Here is a 27990-nt window from a genome sequence, read left to right on the forward strand (position 1 = left end):
GTACCTTTGCAATAGTCGAAGATGTCCGTTTTTTCCTTGGATACTTGTTTGGAATATTTGTCCCACTTGAGGCTCCAATTTGACGTTTGTTTCTTTTCTTGTTGATGATATTACCTATCGACGCTTTAGATATTACAAAACCATGACTCTCACATCGTTTTTGGATAACGGAGTATGCATATTTCTCTTCGAAAAGAGCGTAAATGTAGCCTTCGAACCACTGCTTTGTTAAATTCGCCATTTTGAATAAAAACAAAACTTTCAAGACACAAACGATAGTTTTGACTTTTAAAAACATAGTACAATTGCAATTACTTCTTTTGCAGCAAACGAATTTTTATTACCGCTTACCAACATCCTCTAAAAAATGTGCGAACAGCCTCTGTATTAGGCAAGAACAAATACTTAATTTATATGTTTTTGTATCAATGGCTAAATAATTTTTCAGTAAAGAAATATTTAAATGTAATAAAATTATGTCGGATTGATAACAGATTTCACTCGAAAATTTTTGATGCAGAATTTAGTTATTAATAGTTGGAACAAGTTAAAAAAAATTGAAAGCTTTCAGATTTTATGTTACCCCCAAAGGGGTGTTGTTTTCATTTCCATACACATACACGTTCGACTTTGAAATCGTTGAGTTCGTTTAGAAAAAAAGTCGTTACAGTTTTACAAAATATGATATAGACAATAAAACAAATTCCAGATTCCAAATTCGGGCTTCCAAGTAGCAATCTGTGGGTGGAGGACTATGTTATTCAATATTTGATGACTTTATAGGTAGCACTGTTTTTTAACAATGCGAGACACATACATACATTCATGCAGATTCCTCATTATTTAATTCCTTTAGAAACTGAAACGATATGCTGAAATGAATGCCGAAAGCTGGTTTTCATTAAGCTAGGTGGAAGTATTACAATTCGCAAGTTACAGTATTAAGTAAAACCGGAAATTATGTTTCCAATTCAAATATAATTAACGTCATAATATCTGATTTTACATTCTAAGGTAGGAATTTACATGGAAGTACTATATATTTTTTCATGAAAACATTTCTAATCTCACATTCCTCATGCATTATGCGGAAAATCCTTTGACATTCCTCATTATTCATTTAATTCCGCCTTTCGGGCTTTTTTATTTTACAGCAACACTGAAATGTAACTTATACGAGACGTGTGCCTAAAATAGCTCAGCCGTAGGTTTTATATCGTAGAATAGAACGTTTTATGGATTTCAAGACGAAATGCTGCAGTTACGTCAAATGAATAATTCCACACCAAAGCGCATTCTCCGAGGGTTGAATAAAATTAGATTAACTAAAATTGTTAAAAATATAGCATCAGATTAGACAGAAGTGTAATCAAAATTGCTAAACTAATTGAAATGAAAGGAGCTTGTGTTTTAATATTTAAAAGCAGACCCTTCGTAAAATTGCGCAGTAAAGCACTTGCAGGATGCGCAGCTTTGCCTGCAGTGGCGTAGCGAGGAGGGGGCAAGGGGTGTATGATGCCCCGGGCGCCGCTCGTAGAGGGGCGCCAAATGGTCTCCAAACGAGATTTTACGGAAAATTTCAGTTTTTGTTTTGATCAATTTCTAGAAAATATATTTGAAATTAATAATTATTGTAATATAATTAATTATTTTCTTGATTTGTCTGATAAAATGTATAATAAAATTTTTACAGTACATCAACCAAATATCTCCTCATACAAAACGTTTTTTCTGGCCACTTTATTTCTCTAAAATAGATATATATATATATTTTTTTAAACAAATACAAGTATAGCTCCCGCTTTTTATTTTAAAACGATAACACGACTTTGTCCCGAATTTCTCGAACATATCCATTTTCCTAAAACCGATTCCATAGTCTGGAAATCGGCATTTTGGGAAACTCCTAACGCTACAATGGATTGCTTTTCACTCTCCTGTAAACCGATTCCATAGTCTGGAAATCGGCATTTTGGGAAACTCCTAACGCTACAATGGATTGCTTTTCACTCTCCTGTAAACCGATTCCATAGTCTGGAAATCGGCATTTTGGGAAACTCCTAACGCTACAATGGATTGCTTTTCACTCTCCTGTAAACCGATTCCATAGTCTGGAAATCGGCATTTTGGGAAACTCCTAACGCTACAATGGATTGCTTTTCACTCTCCTGTAAACCGATTCCATAGTCTGGAAATCGGCATTTTGGGAAACTCCTAACGCTACAATGGATTGCTTTTCACTCTCCTGTAAACGACTGATGGCCTTACTGGCTACCGATTCAACTAAGTCATCTTGCTGAGACATCGACAAAGCAGTAAACGCGTGTCAATTGTTTTAAATCTCCTACTACAAAAGGAATGCTGCAGGTTGGTCCTTACTCCTTACCTAAAACGCATAGTTTTCGACGTCACAGACTAAACTTGCATATTTCGAACTTTGTAAACATTATAAATTTCCTTTATACTCTCTTCTACTCCCTTTAGTTAAAAAGGTTGTCCATTATATGGTTATTTCATACCGAACTCACAATATTCCCTAATTGTTCTGAGCAGTGAATGTGACTGCAAAACGTTACTCCGCAGTAGAAAAGAAACTGAACCTGAAACTCCGTTACAGATCTATGGAGAAAATGTTTTTTCAAACCTAAGAGTCCCACTTCAAATACTCCTTACTATTTCCTTATCAAATACTAACTATGAATGTTCGTTCAGCAAATTAAAATAAATTTTTTACATATTTACAATCAACGACGGGACAAGATCCCCTAAGTCATCTAGCATTTTTAAATGCGGAAAGAAAAATATTTGAAATGATCGACTTTGATGAGGTAATTGATAAATTTGCTTCATCCAAAGCAAGAAAAATGTATATTTTGTATTAATGTATTATAATATTATATTATTATTAATAAACATATCTACTTATCTATAATATATATTAAACTTTTAATTATTTAAAAATTGTACTTTTTTAAAAACAATTATATAAATATGTGAAATAAAATAAATAATACCTTTTTAACTAACTCTGGATCATCGTATGTCTGATTATTTCGTCGGCACAGATACATTTTCGAATTCAATGCTAATGTAGTAAGGTAGTGAATATTCTTAATATATTTTAAGAGTATTTTATGGCAGATTCAGCATTTTATTATTATTTGCATTATTTTCCTATTACTAATATATTCTATACGTCATATTACTGTAAGTGCTTTTTTGGGGGGAGGAGCAAAAAGATATTTTCCCCCGGGCGCCAGTTATGCTCGCTACTCAACTGTGTGCCCTTTTAATAAACGCCATAGAATAGTGCAATGAATTTGCTTCTTAGATTACTAAATGGACATAGCGTAATTATTACACTTCCATTACAAAAGTAAGGGATGCTTTAAATTTTAATATAGTGGTTATCATATTTTAATATAATAGTTATCATGTTTAAATCTTATAAAAGGTTTCATTAGTTTTGCACTAATTTGAAGTGTGTGTGTGTGAGTGATTATGGCAAAGCCTAGAGGGCTAACTGCCTAAGGGAAGGGGTGCCTTCGTGGAGGACTTTCTAAGGGAAACTGACTCGTATACACGTTACACATGGGGAAAAGCACGAAAACGCCCATGCAGCCAGCCCGTTTGCGGGATTCGAGCCTCGGACCGAGCTACCAGTGTTCAGCGACTTTACCGCTCGGCCGCTGGTGGGCCCACACTAATTTGAAGAAAAAGAACGAAAAAAGTATTATGCATAAGCTCGTACTGATTGGAGCGTCATTAACAGAACATAAAGAATATGCCATATCATCTATTAAAAAAATAACAGTCAAAAAATTAATTAAACATACAAGGTGTTCTGTTTGGCAGTCTGATTCAAATTTAAATTGTTAACTTTAATTTATAGGTGAAAGCGGAAAATTTTAAGGACATTTAACTCAGGAACTAAAGATTTGTTTGAACAATATTAAAAAAAGAAATGTTAAGAAAAATGTTCAGATATTACGTTAAATGGCAGAAAATTTCTGACGTAAAATTCCTATTTTGTAACGAAAGGTTCCGACGTTCTGTTAGGTGGGCGAAAATATACAGGATTGCAGTACCAGTTTGCCCATTTTTTAGACGATTTTTCATTGCAGTTACAGAAATCAGTTACACAAACGTTTTATGTTTTAAATGTCTTATTTAATAACATTTAATCTCCACTATCTTTATACAATGTAATTTCCAACACAACCTTTTGTAGGTTGTGTTGGAAACAACCTACAAAAGGTACCTTTGTTTATAAAACCTTTTGTAGCATTGGTAAATGTATTTTATACTATTGCTCTCGAACAACTTTCCAAAGGCTAAGGAGGATTTTTATATTTATTTAAAGAAAAAGAAATCCTCGTGCACCACAAAGTATCACACGAGACTTACAAATCGTAAGTAAAAAGGCAAAATTGTAAGTAATAACATCAATTTTCAATAATAAAATGAAATCATACACAAGGGAAAAAAACACAAGTAAATACAAAAGTATAAAAATGTATAAAGAAATCATTTGCAATGTTTGAAATAAAAGTCAACAAAATCGTTGAAGGCTCGGTAGCCCGAAGCTGAAGATACAAAATCATATCATTTCGGCGGCCAATGAATTCCAATCAATTTTAATCTGCATTTCAATAGAGTTTTTGCTTTATCAAGCAATGGGCAGTCAAAAAGCAGGTGGAAAACACTTTGCTGAACGTTAAGATTGCAATAACACAAATTGGAAGATGTCAGCTTAAATCGTTCAAGATAAACATTAAACTTACCATGTCCAGACAAAAATTACGTAACTTTAAAATTGAGCAACAAGTCCTTCCTTACTATTTTTGAAAGACTAAAAGTCTTTCAAAAATAGTTGGGAAGAATGTTTTTGTAACAGATCCCTTATCAGAAGAAATATAATCACAGTTCCACCGCTCAATCATTTCAGCTTTGAATGTTTTTTTAAAATAAGTTTTTGGAATATTTACATCAGAATTAATATCATTTTTAGTTGCATTCTTAGCAAGCCAGTCAGCTCTTTCGTTTCCATAATTACCCGAATGACCACGGATAAATGTAAAAAACACTGAAATATCCTTCGTCTCCAGATCTCCAAGAGACTGCTGTATATTAACAATAATATCATTACATAGAGAGGTACTTTTAAGGGATTCCAGGGAAGAGATTGAATCCGTACAGATTAAGTAGCTGAAACCACGTCCATCCTGGTTAATTATCCACTTGATTGCAAAATTAATACACAGAAGCTCAGAAATATATGTACTACATTCATTTCTAATGCGAAATTGGTGACACTCAATTTCAATATCATCTTCAAAAATAACATAAGCAAAACTAACTTTATAATCAATCTTACTACCATCCGTATACAACACAAATGAGAATGAATTTACATCAGTGTCCATACTATCCAGAATCTGTACTGGTTGTCTTACAGAAGGATGTGGAAGAACAGACAAGGGCAATAAACAATCAAAATGAGAACTGGAGTATTTTGCAAGACTATTCTTGTAATCTATAAAGATCAGAATAAACAAATCCAGGGGTGGAAATCCGGTAAGAGAGGAAACAGCATTGCAACTAATAGTTAATAACCCCTTATAACTCGCAGTAAAATTCGTCTTTGAACTCGAAGCAGGCATTTAATTTTCTTTTTTAGAGACAATCCCCAAGTTCTACATCCATATGAAATAAAAGGTACAATGCCTTGTTTATAAATAATTGCGCTAACATTCGATTTAACACCAAAACTATTACATGCAATTCGATTCAGCCCACGCTGAAGTCTCTCACATTTATTAGAAATGTAGGAAATATGCTTTTTACAGTTTAATTTGCTGTTCAACAAAACACCTAAATATTTAATTTCATTCACCCTCTCAAGAGGATTGTCATTTAAAAGCAATTGATATCCTTCATAAGTAGTATTTTTTCTATCAATAAACATGGTGTCTAAGGAGGTTATAGGTCGAAATTTGGACAACCCGCTTTTTAAAAGTTCAAGAGTAAAACAATACATTGGTGATAGATTAGGAGATTTAGTAGGGATACGAGCAAACGTTATGGCCTTGATAACCGCTTCTTGTTCCCCCTGTCTCGAAACCCCCTGTCTTTCACAATATTTATAAATAACTAGTTGCGAATAATTTTTTTCAGAAAGAATACAAACATAGCCTTACATCCATTTCTTTATTAAAAGCGAAATTTTGCATAAAAACAAAAGTGTCAAGGTAGCAGACGATAATTTATACACAACAAAATATAGTTTCAGTGAAACAAAGAAGTTCCATATAGAGGATATTTTTCACAAAAAAGAAAATTCGTCTAAAAGGTGTGCGAACAGCCTTTGTATATTAGAAGATCGTAGTAAAAATTTTCTAAGAATTTAAGTTTAGAATTCTGGGCTATGCAGCACAGTTTTATAAATTGAAAAAAAAATTGATGTGTACACCACATGACTTCCTTGTACGGAATATTAAATTATACGCATTTTTTCCTGCATTTCATTTAAACTTATTGGATTGAATTAAATCTACTTCGTCGATAGCGCATAAACCACAACGGAATAAATTCACACTTTAAAATTCACTATATTTGTGTACCATAAGAACACACTGGCTAGGTTCACTTAACAGCATTACATTTCGTCCATATTATAACTCAGTATACATATAAATATCATCTGAAGAATTATCTGATTGTTGCCACATGTTCTATTCATATACTACAATAATTTTAAAATGATGTATAAAAGAAATTAAGCAAAAAAAAAAAAAAAAAAATCTGAAATGTTTCAGATTTTAAATTACGTCCAAAGGGGCGTTTTTTTAACGTTTTTTATGTTACCTTTCTTTATTAAATATCATGTTCCTCGCACTTAAACCATAAGATCCAGTGCAACAGCAATATCGCAAAATAGTTTTAAAACGAGCATATCTTTAGAATTTCCGATACAGAGACTCACGCGCTGGAGATAAAAATGTTTTTTCTGCACAACGTTGCCATTGCTCGCTTTGAAATCCTTGAGTTTGTTAATCAAAAATTCGTCAAAGTTCTAAAAAATAGGAAATCGATCATAAAACAAATTTCAAATTTCAAATTTGGTCTTCCACATGCTCATATTTGTTGGAGGATTACGTTATTCAAAATTCGATGACTCTATGTACAGTTGTTTTATCACAATACGAGAAATATACATACATTTATGCAGATTTTTCATTATTTAATTTCTTCAAATATAATGCAGGACTCTAACATTTTGTAGCAACAGTTTGAAAAGTGAACCGACGTTTATGAGTCCGACGCAAAATCGCAAAACGAAACTAATAGTCCTTCGGGATTCAAATCCCTTTGGACTAAAAAAAAAGAAACAGTTTTTCACAGATGATTAACTATTTCTCATTCAAATAATTTCAGCTCTCACTTCCCGCCAAGGCAAAAATACATAACAACTAAAAATATCTATATTAAAAATTACAAAATAAATCACACACATATATTTCCTCAAATACATTCCAGAATGCATTAAGCATGATTTAATTCGCAATAATAAAAGAAGACATTATTGGGAAGCTTACTTTCTCTAGATTGGCAACAAATCTACTATTCTGCTGTTTCAAATATAAACAAGCAATGGCCGGCATGGAAAAATTATTAGGCTTAGCGGCACTTAAACAACTTTTAAAGTGTTGAGTGTTGATAATTCTTAAAATCTTGCATACAGATTTACTAAACGCATAAAAACCTTAAACGGAAGATAAGAACAACATAATTCAATCATTTTTAAAACAAAAAAATGCACACAAATATATAAGAATAAAGAAACTGAGCTCACTGAGCCGAGTAACAGAGTGGATATATATATATATACAAATATTTATATACTTTTGGTGCGGCCGATTGCAATCAAAATACGAGGTGCACATCTACATGCTATAGCAGTCCTACATCCAAAATTTCAACATTCTAAGACTACTCGTTTTTGAGTCATGCCAGATACGACAGACGTCACGAAAAATTCTCTTCGGAATTCATTTTAAATAAGTTTTGCAAATTTTTTTTGGGGGGAGGGAAGAGACCTTTATTCTGTCCTTACTTGCGGATGTCACGCAAAAACATCATTAAATTGCATTGGAAAGCGGTCAAAATCCGTATTTTCGTTGAAATGTGATACACGAAATTTTCCGCGATTACAATACTTCCTTTTATTTTAAAAAATTGATGTCAATAGTACAGCATATGTCAGAACTAAAATATTCTGCATGAAACCTAAAATTACTGAATTATGATTTTTGGGGTTCTCTATATAGAAAAGTCAATTATACACTGACTACCAATAAGTATTTAGACACCTATGCAAATGACGATATCTGCGGTCCTAAGGTACGTCACGGACTCCGCCGGTATATATCGCATAGGAAACAGCATCGGCTTTAGTCGCATGCAAGATGCCTCGCAGTTCGGAGCTCTCTGATTTCGAGAAAGGTATAATTATCGGGTATCACAAATGGGGCCGATCCTTAAGGGACATATCTAGCGATCTGAAGTACCCAAAATCGACAGTGGTCTATGTGATGAAGAAGTGGAAAGTGAGCGGTGATTGTCGGAATGTGTCTTGAGTCGGCAGACCAAAGAAACTCTGAGATACAGACCGACGAGTGCTGTCCAGAGAAATTCGGAAGAACCGCACCCAACCGATGGCTCTCATCCGCGAAGAGTTTCAACAGGCATCCGAGAGTATTGTTTCAATGAATACCATCCGTAAGGAAGCACATCTGCTTGGTTTTCATGGTCGTGCCTTTCATGGTATGCCCATAAGCCTTTGATCACAAAGTCCAACCGCGCTGCTCGGTTAATGTGGTGCAAAGCACATCGAAATTGGACCGTAGATCAGTGGAAACGGGTTCTTTGGAGTGACGAATCAAGGTTCACCCTTTACCGTTCGGATGGCAGGGTCTGGGTCTGGCGTCTACCTGGAGAACGTCTCCTGCCAGAATGCATTGTGCCAACAGTCAAGTTCGGCGGAGGTGGAATTATGGTCTGGGGGTGTTTCTCCTGGTATGAGCTGGGACCCTTGGTCCCCATTTATGTTAAGCTCAACTCCGATGCCTACTGCACTATTTTGGATGACAATGTGCTTCCTACGTTGTGGCAGTTTTACGGGTTGGACCCTTGTTACTTTCAGGACGACAATGCCAGTTGTCATGTTTCGACGTTAACCAAGGCTTGGTATGGTGCCAATGGAGTTCATCGAATGGACTGACCTGCCCAGAGTCCAGACCTGAACCCTATCGAGAACCTCTGGGACGAGTTGCATCGCCGAATTCAGGGGTGCACTACCCGTGCAAAATCGGTGAAGGAACTTCTATGTCTTCTCCAAGCCGACTGGAAGAAAATACCACTAGCTGTCATACAAAGACTTGTGAAAAGTATGCCCCGGAGGGTCCACGCTGTAATTACCTCTCGTGGAGGCTCTACCAACTATTGATTTTGAATAAAGTTAGTTTTTATTTTCTATCACAGGTGTCCAAATACTTATTTGTAGTTAGTGTAGGGAAAAGGCGCTCTTCAGATGAAAAAGTGATAAAATGTCATGTCTTCAGTTATAAAAAGGATGTCACGAAGCAATATCCTTGAAGTTTTTGAATCATTTATAAAATGTGAAAAGTATAAATCAAAGTGAAAAAATTAAGTTCAACAAGGAATACGTACAGGGTCAGCTGAATCATCTGATTTTGTATAAGAGAATCATTCTGAAAACTTTTCAATCAGCATACGTATTACTGCTTTTTTTAGCTTATGTAGCTCCGATTAACTGCGATATCAGAACTAATTGCATATGCAGTCTAATGATTGTTTATGTAAAAGTGTATGAATTAACTACGTAATAATGAATAATTCCACACACTAATTTAAGTCATAAATTAGAATTACCTTCAGTCATAAAAAAATGAGTGACATAATAGCAGCATAAAAATGATTCCATTTGTTTTTGATAACTAAGTTTTATTATTCCCGTAGCTCCGCCTTAGCCTCTCGTGATGCACCCTAGAAACGTTTTGCAGCTAAGTGATCTAGAATTTTGGAAAGAAACTCTTCGTCCACCCATTAACACCTGAAAGTTTGCAATTTCAAGAACTGAGAATTTGCACCGGGGAAACAAATCATTCTCCAGTGGGTGCCTGCCCATTGTGGTCTTTGGGGCGATGAACAAGAGGAGTTCCTTGCTAAAAGAGGTGCTAGTTTACTACAACATGCTAACATTTTTTATTGGAAGATTAAATTATTTTTTAGAAGATATTTACGTTTGATATCTTACGAGATCTTCAGGCTCGTACATCCTTAAAAAATTGGAGAAGGTTAAGTCCTTCTCTTATTCCTGATAGTCCAAGACGCTATACAGTTACGGCCTTTCATTCGTTTACAGGACATGATTGCCTTGTCGCCTGCCAGCACAGCAAAGGCATTTCAACCGATCCTATTTGCCCACTTTTTGATTTTGGAGAAGAAATGGAAAGGACTACCTGCTCTGATGTGGAGCTCTTCGTGGTCCTACAGAAGAGCCGAAATACTGAGACTCAAGAACGCTCTTTAGGCAATGACTTTGGTCTTTATTTTAGTTCTATTGCTTGTAACCCTCTTTTATAAGATTTCAGTTCTTTTTAACTTTTTGACTAACCACTGGAAATTAAAAAATATTGTTACTTTAAAAACGTATTGCGCTACTCAGAAATTAAAAAATGTAAATTTATTGTTGAATTAAGGGATTTTATATAGTGACTATCACTTGAATCGAAGTGTTGTTTTAAAAGAAATTTTAGTTGCTGAAAAGATCCGGCAAACCCCTCAACTTTTAGTTCTATCATTAATTAAGCTTCCCTGAGAAAATGTTCTCCATCTTTATCCTTTTTTTTTTTTTTTTTTTTTTTTTTTTTTTTGTGAAATTCAATCAGGGCTTTCCTCTACTTCATTTATTTCTTCCCAGACGAGGACGAAAATAGAAACTTCTGCTCGTATGAAATGTGAAGAGAGTTAAAGAAAGGGATTTGCCAAGTATTAATTCTTCAGATCGGTGTCTGTTGATCAGCCGCGCATAAAATTACAACTTGAGCCTCACAAAATTGTAAAAAAATATTTTTCTCGACCTCAATTTTAGAAGACAAATACCTCCAAATAATATTTTTGGACTGCAAAATGTAGACTGAAAACGGGGCATGTTTTAATTTGAGAATACAAAAAATCTTTAAAAGAAGAGAATGATATAAAGTAACTGTGAATGGTATGTTTTTATAATAGTCTGCAAGTTTCAGGGTATTTTTGTCAAGAATTAGTAACGAAGGTTTTTCCAGAAAATATACATGTGTTTACAAATCGTTTAGTAATGAGTTACGTTAGATAATTTTATGACCCATAGAATTCAACCAATGAACACGATTTAAAAACATATTGAAGGAAAATCCGAGAATAAAAATAAAAGGTTAAGAAAACAAAATAAAAATTTTTAGTGCAAAGGAGCATTAGCTCAGAAGGGCTATTAGTTTTGAAATGAGATTTTATGCTGAATCACTGTAAACGCCTGAATCACATTTCAAATCATTGCCACTAAATATTATTGGCCTGTATTATTTTAAAATAAATTAAATGAAGAAGAATGTGCATGAATGTAAATATGTTTCTCGCACTGTGAAAAAATAACGGTACCTGCAGCCATCGAATTATGAATAACGTACGTTTCCACCCGAATATGGGCATCTGGAAGCTCGAAATTCGAATCTAGAATTTCTTTTAATATGTATTCCACATTTTGCAAAACTTTAACGAATTTTTGATTAACAAACTTAATGATTTCAAAGCAAGCAATGGCAACACAATACAGAAAGAAAACATTTTTATCTGTAGCGTCCCAGACTGTCTAATGGAAATTCTAAAGATAAACTGTTTTTAAATATTTTGTGATACTGCTGTTGAACTGAATTTTATATGGTTTAAGTGCGAAGAACATACTATTTCATAAATAGAGGCAACACACAAAACGTTAAAAATGCCCCTTTGGGAGTAATATAAAATCTGAATGCTTTGAGATTTTTTTGTTTTCGTTTTGCGATTTTGCGTTTAAAACTTTAAAAGGATATATCCCTCTTCAAATCGTTGCCACCAAATACTCGCCCTGTATTAATATTTTAAGAAGTTAAGTAATGAAGAATCTGCATAAATGTTTGTATGTTTCTAGCACTGTGATAAAACAACGGTATCCAGTTTTGAATAGCGTAATTCTACTGAGAATATGGGAATCTGAAAGCGCAAATTTGAAAGTTGGAATTTGTTTTATGATCCATTTCATATTTTGTAAAACTTTAACGAATTTTTGATTAACAAACTCAATTTGAAAGGGAGGAATGGCAACACTCTACGGGAAAAAACCTTTTTATGTCCACCGCGCGGAACTGTGCATCGGAAATTCTAAAGATAGACTCATTTTAAAATTATTTTGCGACATTGCTGTTGAACTGAGTTTTATGGTTTAAGTGCAAAGAACATGATATTTAATAAATAAAGGTAACACACAAAACGTTAAAAGAACGCCTTTACGTTAAGTACTTTGGACGTAATTTAAAATCTGAAACCTTTCAGATTTTTTCGTTTTGTTTTATTGCACTTGATAACGATTTTTTTTTTGCATTTAAAAACGAATTTCAATCTATTTTCTTTCCAATAATACAAGAATTTAAAAATGGAGCTACATAAGGTGAAGCAGAAAATAAAAGTTACCGGCATTGGTGCAGAAATAGTTTAAAGTTCTATTGCATTTCAAATGGTAAAAGAAATATATATCACTGAGAAAAACGCATTAAATAAGTACTTTTACAATTATACTTGTATAATGTTTGTATATAATCCATTTCACTTGTGTATTCACGTATTCCATCTGCTGTATTTGCATACATGTCACATATCATGCCCATACAAATTTCCTCTAAGAGTCTATCTGCTATAAATTTGTAATACGTGGACATAGTCTGAGTTAAAGAACTTTCCACTTCATGAAACACTGATCCTGAAATAAGAAAACTGCATTTGTGTAGAATCCGTTGCATTTGCGGATTTACAATAACTTCCATCCAACATTCCATTGCATTTCTTTGCATGTCATATATGATGGCCATACAAATTTCTTCTAACAGTCTATCTGGTTAGGTAATCAATATGTAATACACGACCATCATCTGAGTTAAAGAATTTTTCATTTTATGAAACACTGATGTTCAGCAGAGGAAAGAAAAGTTGCACACTTGAAAACCTAATTCTGAGGAACAGCATTCCCTTTAGATATATTTTAAATATACATAAAATGCTGAGTAGCAGATATAATGTTTGTAGCTTAATTGTAAAACCTAAACATATGTAGCATTATTATTTCAAAATAAAACAATACATTTGATTTATAAAAGAGTAGGTTTAATAGCATTTAGGTCTAAACAAGCAGTCTATTCTAAAATAAAAAAAAATCTAATGGAAGTTTCCTTTAATTTATAAAGGACGGAAGCTTTTTCCATCAGAATGTAGATTTTGTAAATAGGATTAAATGGTAATTCGTTAAGTAAGTGAAAGAAATTTATGTTAATAAATGATGTGCAATCTGAATTTGAAATATATGAGAGAAAATAACAGAAGCCTCGTGTCAGCGTCACAGAGAAAGTGAAGGGTCATGTGAAAGATGCCATAGAAACGCAACATAATTGGTGAGTTTCTAAACATAACATAATATGTGCAATCACACTGAAATTTTAAGCAGTTTTTTAGCTATAGAATATCGGAAGCAAATTAGAAGATTCTACTCGTATCCAAATAATTATAACTTTTTCATTTTAATTTTAATTAAAAACATATTACTTTACAAACAGTAATTTCTTTTTTTTTTTTTTTTTTTTTTATCTTTCGTTGAAAGAAACTGTTATTAACACAAACCCTTTCTTTGAAGATAAATTATCCTTCCGCAAAATTAAATTTTTACAAAATATACTTAATATTTATATTCATAACAAAAATTTAATAACGCATGAATTAAAATATTCCACTTATTAAAAACTTTGCTTAATTAATTCATTTCAAGTGTCTAAATTTACGAAATAGCGCGCTGTTTCTCCTTATATGTTCTTCCTCCGACTTTTAATACCTTTACAGACACAAAAAAATAAAAATTGAAAGTTTAATATGAAAGAAGAGAATCATATAAGTAGGTTTCTAGAAAATGAAACAAATTTGATGTTCTTTATTCGTTTTTTGCATGAAGCTGAAATCCTAAAATTTATAGCTTTGATAATACAAATGATGTTTTCCACACCAGCAAATGTTTCTGTAGGATAGCATTCCTGAGCTTAATCCTGTTATAATTAATTTAATTACCATGTAGGGTTTATATTTATTTTAACTAACATTTATTTTAAGTTTAAACTATCTTTCCTGTCAAGCCTTACTTTCCCCTGGAATTGCCAATGCCAGAGTATGTAAATTTTAGTAGAACGCGCAAAGTATTCAAATTGTCAGCAGAATTAATTTGAGTTAAATAGAAGGGAAACAAGTTCGTAAGTGTGCTTTTTTGCTTCACGAGCGTGAAGGTGGCTAGGTAGAAATTGAAGAACCGCGCGTTTCGGCCTGTGTGCTTACCTCGACAGATAGTTGAATCTTTCAACTTAATATTCAGAAGTTTGCTGAAATATCAGCGGTATCTTAGAACGCGGTTAGGTTAGTTACGTTTAGAGAGCCTCGTACGTAGTAACTTGTTATTATTCATTTTTAGTTTCTTATTTTTATTTTACCGCCGGGTCGGCGTAGTTTGTGAACGTCAAGTACACGCATCTGTAACTTCTAAAGTAGAATAAAAAGGGAGTTAAACCCTTCTTAAGAGTTTTGTGTACTTTCCAGTTCATAGCAGTCACTATTATTGTTGCGTGTAGGTTGGGGCCGCGCAACACCACAACCAATTAACTAATTATAAGAAGTGATTAACATAACTAGTGTAACTGACGTCATATTTAACCCAATGCATAAATTAAACTGATAATATTTAAGAAAAGGCCAAGGAAAAGGTAGAATTTAAATATTTCCTAATTATATAATACTGAATAATCTAAACAAATTAGACTAAGATTATGTTACTATTCTAATTTTCATTTTTTGTCTCACATAAAGGCATTATTATTTTAATTAGCATCATAGGAATTAAGTTATTGGTTATCTAACACTGACATCATTATATGATGGGTGATAAATATACAGCTTACAGTCACAAAGCATTGTGAACTATCCACTGATTCAGGAATGTACAGTTAGGGATCAAGTACAGCGAATACTAACATTTCTCATCGCATCAGTACTAAAATTTCGTTCAGCGGGAAACATGCAGCTATGAACTCCGTTAGGGGCAAAATATACTATTGCAAATTTGAGTACTTTTGCTTGTTCAGCTACAAAATCTGTACAGTTTGAATATATCTATTTGAACTTCTCGGATTCCTACAATTTCAAGTGTAAAACTGTTGAATTCTCGTAAACATTCCAGTGAAAGTTCAAATGTTTTATATTTGGTATATAATTATGTCATTATAGATACTGAATTTTTAATTAGTAGAAAGTGTGCGTAGAAAAAAGTCCCTATTTTTGGTTGCAAGAGATTTTGATGCAACTGATGAGACATTTATTTATGTTACTGCAAATAAAATGAGTATTCTGGCAGCAAAGAGGTATAAAAGGAACTCCGAATTACCCATAGTTTTGACAAACAGTCCTCCAGAATTGAAAATACTATATCAGATAAATACAGCGGCAAGCATTTGAGGATAAAAGAATCGTCAAAATTCATTATACAGTTACTTTACTGAATTTTAAGAGAAATAAGCTTGATTTTAAAAAGCAAAACGTTGGTCAACATTGTTTTGCGTTAGCCGCTGTTACTCTCAAAACAAGGAAAATAAAACAAAGCTGAGATTTAAATAATTAATTAAAGCATTTGAGAGCTCTTTACCTTGGCAAGAGTTCTTACTTCGATAATTTCGCATTACGTTATACATGGGAGAAACACATAATATAATCATATATATCTATACATCTATATATCTATATCTATATCTATATCTATATATATATATCTATATATACATATATATATATATACATATACTGGAGAAAGTTACTAGTGTTCTGTGCTCTACCTGTCTACATACTAATACCAGTTTCTACTAGTGAGCTGACAAAGATAGATTAATAAATATAATCATATTATTAGATTAATAATATATATATTAATATACATTAATATATACTTATATATTAAATATAAATCTATATTAATATATATATATATATATACATATATCAACATATTACACACACTATCAAAATTTTTATTTTAAAACAAATTATCCCAATATCATATCAACTGCTGCTGAAAATTAATCAATTATAGAAAAAAAGAAAGAAATTTGGAACAAAATCCATAAAGACATGAAAGAAATTCAAAACCAATAAATCTAAAATTCCCCTTATATATGTGAAAAATCAACCAACAGTCAACAAACCATTCGAAATACTGAGAAAGGATATGCAAAAATAACCAAATATAATAAAAAGTAAAAACATAGTATAGCCAGAGGAATGCAGTTAACATCTGATTCAACGTTATCATCAGGAGGTAGATCAGATCCAAAATTAGCTGATGAAGAATTCTAAATTACAGTATTTAATTTCAACATTTCGCCCGATAATATTCACCGAAAATATATATTATAATTATATAAATTTAAACAAATTTAAATTCTTAACAAATACGTATAAAAGTAAAAAAATAAAAAAGCAAATTTAAATTCTAAAAAAAGGAAAAAGCCAAAAATAATTTAAAATAATTTAAAAATATGCAAACATGTAAAAGATTTAATTTTCGAACTAATCTACAATATCATTTAAATTCAGAAGCATAAGCAAATCAAGTGCAAAATCTATCCATTTAATTTCCTTCAAGCAAACATACATCTCTTGATTAGCTCAGTTACTTAACTCCCTAAATAATTGACATTACTACCTTTAGGATTTTTAATTTAATTTAATTTAATTAATATTAATATTTACAAAAAATTTTTGACTATAACAAAGATAGCAGCTTGACACTCTACCTACATAAGAGCCATCTATATAATTTGAAGAACACACTTACTTCACTTTCACAACACTTTTGCAGACCCCAACACTTATATAGTAGGTAAGTTAGAATTAAAACTTACTATTTACTTGCTTTAAGTATTTTTTTTAAATGTTTTATGTAGTATCTAAGTATTTTCTAAATATGAAATTATATTTTTAAATATATATTTATTTTAAAAATTGTGAATTAGTTCTTTTTGTTTCTTTTTGTTTCTTATTTCTTATTGATTTATATGGATTTTGTATAGTTCTTTTATAGTTTCTTTTTATTGATATGCATATTCGTGTAGGGGAAGTTTCTGTAGACAAGGATTTCTAAAATACATTGGTTTCTAGATTTTTTTATTATTTTATAAAAAATTAATTAAAAAAAATTTAATTTAATTTTTTAAGAAAAAGTTTAATTCTTGACTTTACTTGCTTGTTTCTCAAAAGACTTAATTAGTATTTTCCTTTTTGAACTTTAATTCTTAAATGTTAATACTTAATGTAAATTTCTAAGGATACCACTTTATTGGAATTACTTTTGGTTTTGACTTTTACCCTTGTCTGCATGAATGACGAAACACGAATTGAATGATTGGAGAGTTAGGTTTGGAAGCAACTTCCCCTTGATAAGTCTGTCTCCTGCCTACTCTACGATCATTCACATATGCATTTAAAAAAAATTGTTTAATTTAATTTTAATTTATTAAATTAGTAGATTTATTTTCATGGATAGATTTTGCACTTGATTTGCTTATGCTTCTGAATTTAAATGATATTGTAGATTAATTCGAGAATTAAATCTTTTGCATGTTTGCATATTTTTAAATTATTTTTGGCTTTTCCCTTTTTTTAGAATTTAAATTTGCTTTTTTATTTTTTTACTTTTATACGTATTTGTTAAGAATTTAAATTTGTTTAAATTTAAATTTCATTCCTTGCAGCAATGGCGCAAAGAATCTTTAATTAAATATGTATTTAAATTTAATTTTTTTAATTAAACTCAATTTATTCTTATGTTTATAGATATATATGTTGTTAAAACTAAACACTAAACGAAAAGGTATATTTATGCTAGATAATCAGATATAAAATATATTTGCAGAAGTTGATACATCATCATCATCATCATCATCATCATCATCATAATAATAATAATAATAATAATAATAATAATGATTTTTAGAACTTACATACTGCGTCGACAGCCGGGGACAACAGCAAAGTTAGAGCAATTAATACCACACTGAGTACAAGGATTATGACAGAAACAACCATTACTGTAAAAACTACTCTTCTCCTTCTTGCCTCTTTTTGTGTCAGTCCAGGTATATCTTTGAGTCCCATTTCAACTGCAACTATTTCAGATATAGACACGTTACTAGACAGAGTTTTAGTTGAACTGCATCTAGAAGAATGAGTGTCACTCATACTATGTGGCCGAAGTCTGGGCCTCGGAGGAGCCAAATGTTTACCAACAACAATTAAACTGGATCGATCACTGATACTCCGTCTAATATGAGGCCTATAACTGGACTTGTTGGTTTCGACATCAGAAACAGACCGCCGGATTCTCTTAGAACGTGGTTTATGGTTAGTCTTAGGAGCTTTTTTTGTAGAGGTAGTGACATTTCGAGCTTCACTGTCACTATGATGGCGACAGACACGTCGTCTGGATGACGGTTTCCTTGCAATTCTTAAACTACTGTGAGTTCTGTCATCTCTATGTATTTTTATTGACTTCGAATCACTTGGTAGCCCTTCTTCATCAATATATTGAATATCTGGAGATAAAACCACATTAGGAACCTGCTGTACAGTTGGGAATTCTTGATTGTTCAATGATCTACAAGCATTCATATTGTCTTTCGAAATTCTGTATTCTTCCATTGACAGCAAAAAAACTGAGTTATGAATTTTCGATAAATTTTTTGTGGCTATGTCCTACTTTAAACTCTTTAAATGTTGATGCAAATGATTAGAAAACAAAATCCATTTAATTAGGTACCTCTCTTTCCACCTTTATGATCTTTATGACCTTTCTGTCTTTCTATATAATTTTAATAACATGAAATATAAAAGGCATTCATATCGTTCTAAAAAAGTCAACTTTTATCAAATTTTGATAATATATTTGATACTAATCATTTTGAAAATATCTTTTGCAGAGTTAAAATACATTCAATATTTAAATACAGGTTATTATTTAATTAGAAAATTTACATTTAAAGCATAAATTTTTAAAATTTAAAACTTATAATTAAAAGAGAATGATCCAGTGAGAAAGGTTGTATGTAATAAAAGGTAATTAACTGACGTAAGGGATATAAAATACATTGGCAATAATTTACAATTCAAGATTTTTCAAAGAAATTTTCTTTTAAAGTAATTTTAATAAAGTGCTCATATTGAATGTATTCTAAATTTAAACTTGGTGCCAATAGATTTTATAAATATTTTTTCTTAATATGTAATGCCTTTTTAAAAAATAAGACGGAATTTTTATCACAAAATATAACAAAAAGAATTTGAAGAATTGAAAAATTAATTGCAAGAATCCGATATATTCTTAGTTGCCAGTGATACTAAAAATGCACATTGCTAGCAAGAACAATTTTAACAGATTTAGTATTTGATCTTCTTCTTTCAAACAGTAAAACAGAGGAAGAATTTTCGCCACAACGATTCACTAACAAATATTGGGCTACTTTAAATATCAGATTATTTTGGATAAATCTCAGTTGGTATAAAATTAATACTTTTAATGCCACATTTAATCAGGATGAATAGCTAAGAAATAAAAAAAAAATGAAATAAAAATTAAAATTTTCCTCATACGCTTCAGAAATAAGATTTCATAAATGATGGAATAGAACTAGTTTAATAATCTGTACTATCTACAGATGCTTTTAAAATTTTCATAGTTTCAAACATATATAGAGGTTAAGTTATTTTTTATTCTCTAATATATTTACAAAAATATCCGATGAACGAAAGTATTTTTAATACTTTTGCAAACATACGTTTTCAACATACTTTTTCTGCAGCAGTACTTGTAATACTGAGATTTGATTTAACCGAAATAGCTATCTCAACTGTATAATGATATTCTTATTCACTCTGTGAAAGACATATTTTGAATAATACTTAGAATTTCCTGCCATTATACCAAACATGAAATACTTAAAGATGGTTAAAATCTCTAGCCATGTCAAATAATGAAGAATTAATTTCCAGGCAGAATAAAGCTTACAGCATTTTAAGTCAAAAAGACTTCGACGAAATACATTACACTATTAACATAAAATGTCCAAACATCTAGAAGGGCAATGTGATCACCGTGTTTCGAAAGCAATATAGAACACTTGAAAAGTGATGAATTAAACGTTGCATGCTGTATAATCCGAAGCGATACGGGAAGTTGTGAACACAGTCTTCGAATCCAACAAACTGATGTTAACAACTAGGATGCACCCAGAAAACATTAACCCGAGGTGTATGTATAGATATCCTTCCGATACCCCTTGTTCCCCCCTTCACTTTTCCGACTCCTAAAATTACCCGTGATGCTTCAGCAGATCCATCTCGAGGCTAAGTTTCGTTGAGGAGTAAGATGCTATTTTTTTTACAAAAAAATAGTGAATAATAATAATAATAAAAAATATTACAGAAGAAAAGAAAGACTGACGTAATTTCTTGGCAGTGATGAAAAGTTATGGATAAAAAGTGCCGGTTCAGAGTATCGTCATAATCTTTTTACAAATATTTAATACTGCGTTTCTACTATTCCTCTGAAAGAGAATGTTTGTACTTAGATTATTTTTTTCTCAGTATTTCAATTGCTCTTCAAAACGTACATTTCGTTTTCAATCAGTTTAACAGCTAAAAAGCGAATATTCTAGGTTGATATACTTTTTTCTAAGTTTTTATTATTGAATTCTTTTTTAAGCAAGCAATTCAAAAACTGAAAGCGAGTGTATCTTATTTTATTACTCTTTTCTGATGATTTCAGTTGCTATTCAATTCATTACATGTATGATAAATTCAACAAATGATGGAATGTTTTTCTTGATATGGTCTTTTCTAATGATTTAAGCTGTTGTTTAAGTAATACAAATTTGTGTTTAAAGAATGAAAATGTGTATAATTAAGTTACAAACCTTTGTGACATAATTATACTAATCTGTATTCTTTGTTAACAGAATATTTAATCAGTTGTTTAAGGAATACAAATTTGTGTTTAAAGAATACAAATTTGTACAATTAAGTCACAAACCTTTGTGACATAATTATACAAATATGTATTCTTTGTAAACAGAATATCTAATGTGTTATTTAATCTGCTGTTTAAATAATACAAATTTGTGTTTAAAGAATACAGATTTGTATAATTAAGACACAAACCTTGTAACATAATTACACATATCTGTATTCTTTGTAAACAAGAGTAAAACACTCTTGTTTATTTTACTTTCTGACGATTCCAAATTTTGTTCAATTGAGGCTTTTGTGCATTCTGATCAAGAGCTTAAAATTATATCATTGACTATAATGATGTTTTCTGGTGATTCAAGAGACTCAGTATGATTTGTCTATTGACCTGATTGAAAGATTTTATTTTACAACAGTTACAAAAGTAGGAGATTACTAAGTTATTTTTATCAGTAGCATATTTCCACGTGGAATTCAGTTAGGTACATTTTTCAATATTTCCAAGAGGTGCTTACGCAAGTTGCCATTTTTGTTTTACTCGGAAAATAAATGTCACAAACTGTTTTAGTTTAACAATAATCTTTAAAAACGATTTTGATGGCTTTGGCGGTACATATAAATTAAGCAAAATATTATTTCAGACTTATTTAATGCAACGAATATGTAATACTTTCCAGCTTAGTTCAGCTTAATGAGAAAGCAAACTATAGAAAACATTTTCAGTGGTTGCGTTTATGGTCAGAAACAACAGTTACAGTGAAGTGATAAACAGAAGAGAACTTGGAAAACATATTGTTAGAAGTTTTGATCCTAGCTAGGTAATTTTAATGCAATATATGTGATTTTGTTGTATTTTTCTCTATAATATCATGTGAAAATCTTTCCGAAGCTTTCCGGATAAGTAAGAATACAGGGGCAAGTCTATTCAACATTGAGTAAATTGCTACCTTACTAGATTGGCGAGATACCGCCAAGCTGGCAGCGGTTTCAGCGACTAACTTTTCTCATTAGATTTGGCGAGAAATCGCCAAACGTCGCCACAACTGGCGACATTTTGTTCCGGCCATTGTGTCACCGTAATAGTTACTTTAATTACATAACGAGTTCCTCAGTTGTTGTTAATTGATAATTCAATGTGAGTGAGGAATACTGAGATACCTCCGGGTTGGCTTAAGTATTTAATGATCCATATTTTTCAGCTCTTAAGATGCGCTTTGCATTGCGAGTAGTTTGAAGTGTAAGTATGATACTGTACTCTGTGATACTGTGAAGAGCTGTACGACTATTTTTGTGGAAAGTTCCAGAACTATGAAGTACTGCTATTCATAAAATAAATTTTGCAAACCTACCAGCGGACATGTGTGCATTTAGTCTACTACGAACCCGTACGCACACAAAAATATCTTAATTTGTAGCCTCAGAAAATAGCAAATAAAACATTTAAAGCACTACCTTTTCTATCTAGAATTTCATCACAATGAACTGATATTATCATCATTGTTTTAACAAATTATATAGATTATCATTTTTGTAATACTGAGCAATGATATGAATTAATTCCAATCTTTTCATTTCATACTGAATTTAAGTAGAACAATTGCAATCGAATTGAAACACATAAATAGTAGAAAATGCTAAGTAAATTAACCGATATTACAATTTGATATCTACTCGTAAATCAATCTCCAATTAAATTTTAAATTTAGAAGATTAATTGCAATGCATTAAGGTTATAGTTTTTTTAAAAAAAACATCTGCATGTTAAATATGAGAAATACTAAAAACAAAATGCTTAATCCATATTTTTCAGTTACCGATATGATGGAAAAGCATTACCAGTGTGTAGTCCCAGCAGCTGGTAACTTATTTGTGTTAAGCCACACACTGCTATGGGATAACAAGAAGTAGCTTTCAGTAGTTTCAAAAGATATCATTAGTTGATAAGACAATTATAATTTGCACTGAATCAGTGACAATACCAGTGATCATCAACTGCGAGTCAGGGCAATGAGAAAATGGCTACCATGCTGGAGGAATGTATGTGTATGGCTGTGTGCTACTAGCTCATTTCTAAAGGCGGTGAGCTAGTGGGAAGGCTACATGGCACTGCGACGCAATGTTGCGAGTTGCTACTTGTAGTATGTCAATATCTTGTATGATACCTACTACCTGTCACATCCTTGTAATACCAAACATATCAGCCCATTAGATTTTCAGGATCTAGCCTTACATTCGCTTTTCTTCTTTGAACTATTTTAGAATTACTAACGAATATATTAAATGCCATTTGCTTGGAAATGCTGCCAAATCAATAAATTCTTTAGCCCTTTAAAAATAGCGCAGATATGATACATTAATAGTAAATAATTTAAATAATAATTTAAATTTGTTATACGTAAAACCGAAAGTAAAACCAAAAGAGTTCTAAAACTGCGATTCTTTAAAGTTTTTCAATAATAGTGGTTTGGTAAAATAATGGCAATAGATATGAATTCAACATGATATCATTAAAGACAAACGAATGCATCAGCAATTTTAAGCAAAAGAATCTATACAATATTTTTTAAATGCAAAATAGAAAATGAGTTTTAGACATTTGAAATTCTTTCCAATTTAGTAACCTTCTAAAAAGCAAATAAATACCTAGTTTAAAAATAAAATTGACAGAAATGGTTCTACGTAGCTGTGATAATTAAAAAAAAACGGTGTTGGAACATAACCGTATCACAACAATATTGTCTAATTTATGCATTATATTCTTTCTAGATTTTTAAATCAAATATGTACCTTTCAATAAGAAAATACACAACACAAACAAATTCCTTCGAAGATAAAAGAAACGCTCTTTATACCGCTAACCGAACAATCGATATCATGTATTCCGAAAATCAATCTTCTATCGAATTTGTAGTCATCGATGCAGTTCCTTAACGAGGGAGAGTCCACCACTAAACAAGCTAGTGGGTGTGTAGGTGAGGGTTTTTCGAGTGGAAGATTGGAAATGCTATTTTTAGAAATGGTTCTAAACGGGCGATGCTACTCTCGAAGAGCTATTTTAAGACCGCCGGAGAAGGGGGTTTCGGGTGAAGGAAGGGGGTGTTGTGACGGCATGCACGGGGACTAGGTTATTCCAGTTGATGCGGGGGGACAGTTGCATTGACATCATTGTTCCTTAAGAGAATTAAGACCATTTTATTTCTTAATATGGAATGACAGCAACATTTAACCATAATTTTCTACTAAATCCTAAAGCCAAAAGAAGTGCAACGCTTCCCCAACAGAATGGTTTATTTGATGACTAAGGAAAGAAAGACATTAAACAGAAATCAATTTAGAATCAAATTACTATAAAATTTTTAGTACTTTCTTTATTTCGTTTTATGATCTTTGCACTGAACATTTCTTAGGAAATAAACTAAAGAATAAAATTTATTTAATAGCAGATAAAATTGTGGATTTTCTCCCCTTGTTGTTTCGCCTCGATACTTTCAAAAATTTATGTAGCTGTGCGGATCTTAAAAAGACATTAAACATTTGCGTACAAGCTCTTTTTAAAAAGGCCCAAGAAGAGATCTTCATTTAGTGCAATGGAATGATGAAATGATGTCGGCAGTTGAGAGGATTATGTACATAAAGGAAAGAACAACATTTGCATGAATTCGTACGCACGCAACATGTGACTGAAAATGTTTTAAGAATGCTTTTAAATAATTGGTACATTAAGAGACCAACTTTTGGTTTCAAATGGGGATACTAGTTTAACAACAGAATCTGCTTGCCTCAACCATATTCGTAACATATTTTACACTTTGTCGCTATCGAATAAATTTCTTATTTGAAAAAACAAGTGTTTCAGAACCTTTCCTTCCCCTCAAAAATAATAATATGAAAGGCAATATAATTATTTCTTTCAAAGCTACTTTAAATGGCAACAGTTCTAATGCTTATAAATGCACACAAGAAACCTATGAAACAATCACGTAAATAAGAATTTTTTTAAAGTGTTTTGTATTTTAAAATGTAGTCCCTATAGCTTTTATACTGCACACTATTTTTTGCTATTATTTATACAACTTAAAATGTCTAACATATTCTGCAAGTATCTGCATTATTTGATACAAATACCGGATAAAATATTGCTATTATTTTTGTTATTAATAACTTGTGTGGCTTATAAAATAAAATAGCTGTACTCTTAAATGTTCTATCAATTATAAATAAGGTTTGTGTTGAAAAAAGTGATATCCTGCAATGAAACTACTTATTATCAAATAAATAAGTAGTTACATTGCAGTCCAAACTGTAAGGATTATGTTAATTTTATTAACAGTTAAATTTTGAGTTGAAGTTCTTTTCATATCGATTCTTAAATTCAACTTACCACTTCCGGCCAGAACGTAGTTTTAGAATCACGTCTGAATACATGATGAGGAAGAGCTGTATTTAACCGCGAAGTTCTTCGGTCTTAGAAAGAGAGATACCAGGTATTCTGGCTGCACGCGTCCGCCTTTTCATGCTACTCTCTCGTAAGCTCGTCGCTCGGCCGTACTTTAGGCGCTTGTTAGCTTTAACGTTAAGGGGCCAACTCTGTTAGAATTTTGATAGCTTCGGCTATACCTCTTAGATTAGTTTAGGTTAAATCTTAGAATCTTAAGTTCAAGCCGAAGTGTCGGCTTTATTGTACTCTCCAAGACGGAGTTTTGTTAAACTTTAGTTGGAATAATAAAGGGTTAGTTTACCCTTCTATCTTGTTGTTTCCTGTCACACGAACTCAAGCGGTTATTCGCTTATCAGTTCTTAAGGTTCTTCACTTCCAACAGTAACTTAGAATTACAAAGTGAGGAACTCTACAAAACATTGTGCAGAAAATCCGGTATTCCTAATTACTAACTACATATATACATAGTTTACACATTCAGATACACATTTAAACGTATTTAGTAATAATAATAATAATAAAAAATCTGATGTGTACACCACATGACTTCATTGTACGGAATTAAATTATACGCATTTTTCTTGCATTTCATTTAAACTTATTGGATTGAATTAAATTTACTTCGCCGACAGCGCATAAACCACAATAGAATAAATGCATTCTTTAAAATTAACTCTAGTATTTGTTTACCATAGCGACACTCTGGCGCTGGATTCACTTAACAGTATTATATTTCGTTCATATTATAACTCATAATGCACACAATTTATATCATTTAACGAAATAGAATTTTCTAAGCATTGCCACATGTTCTATTCAAATACTATAATAAAGCTAGAATGATGTATAAAAGAAATTAAGCAAATAAAATAAATAAGAAACAGTTTTTCACAGACGATTGAGTATTTCTCATTCAATTAATTCAGTTCTCACTTCGCTAGAAGGCAAAAATAGATAAAAACTCAAAATATCTATATTAAAAATTACGAAGTAAATTTTAAACATTTATTTCCTCGAAAAAATTCCAGAAAGGATTAAGCACGATTTAACTGGCAATAATAAATGAAGGCGTTATCTTTGTTGTTGCGAAGCTAAGTTTCTCTAGATTGGCAACAAATCCACTATCCTGCTGTTTCAAATGTAAACAAACAATGGCCGCCATCAAGAGAAGTATTAGGCTTAGCGGCACTTAAACAACTTTAAAATTGTTGACAATTCTAAAAATATTGCATACAGATTTACTAAAGGCATAAAAACCTTAACCGGAAGATAAAAACTACATAAGTCAATCATTTCTAAAGCAAAAAATATACAATTTACAAACATATAAGAGTAAAGAAACTGAGATCACTGAGCCGGGTAACAGAGTGGATATATATATATATATAAATATATTTATATACGTTTGGCGCGGCCGATTGAAACCAAAATACGAGGTGCACATCTACATGTTATAGCAGTCCTATATACAAAATTTCGACGTTCTGAGGCTACTCGTTTTTGAGTTATGCGAGATACGTACGTACGCACGTACGTACATACGTTCCTACAGGCGCCACGAAAAATTATTTTCAGAATTAATTTTAAAGCAGTTTTATACTTTTTTTGGAGGAAACGAGTATTTTATTCTGTCCTTACGTACAGATATCACGCAAAAACGTCGTTAAATTGCATTCGATAGCGGTCAAAATGGATATTTTTGTTGAAATATGCTGCCTGAATCTTTTCGCGGTTACAGTACTTCCTTTTTACTTCGTACAAGGAAGTAAAAATAATAATCATGTAAAAGACATATTTATTTATTATTAAAATTGAAACTTATGTCGATCTCTTGAATCTGTCAATAACGCATTTTAAAATTAGCTTATGTAGTTCATAGTGAAGGCAAAATAACAAATTTTTATAAATATCCAAAACATTATATGTTCTTATATTGTGCATACAGATGAGGAAAGATCGTTTTCAAGAAGTCAATTCCGTCATTCTCAGCTTTAAAAAAATTCTTCATATACGATTAATTGAATTTTTACACATTGTTGAACTGACGATATTTGAATCTACTTTCTGTTTACAAAATGTAGGAATATAAGTCCAAGTAACATCTTCTAGAACAACATATGTTTTGTGTATGTCAAAACATT

The 27990-nt window shown here is 31.6% G+C and overlaps 1 protein-coding gene across 2 annotated transcripts in view; it reads right to left on the bottom strand.

Annotated features, from left to right (window-relative positions):
- LOC118195097 (uncharacterized) overlaps positions 1–27990 on the bottom strand; it is a 183699-nt gene that overhangs the window by 121771 nt on the left and 33938 nt on the right. Inside the window, exon 1 of one of the 2 annotated variants that reach the window (XM_085827606.1) lies at positions 18393–20671. The exons of the other annotated variant lie outside the window; for it this stretch is intronic. Within the exon in view, the coding sequence (XP_085683732.1) occupies positions 18393–19089 (697 nt within the window). The 5' untranslated portion in view covers positions 19090–20671. Of the gene's footprint in view, positions 1–18392; positions 20672–27990 lie in introns of those variants that run through there. 2 annotated transcript variants of the gene reach the window in all.

This window comes from Stegodyphus dumicola, chromosome 12, assembly GCF_044657685.1.
Source record: "Stegodyphus dumicola isolate Sdum_Otavi_A_Nest chromosome 12, ASM4465768v1".
NCBI lineage: Eukaryota > Metazoa > Arthropoda > Arachnida > Araneae > Eresidae > Stegodyphus > Stegodyphus dumicola.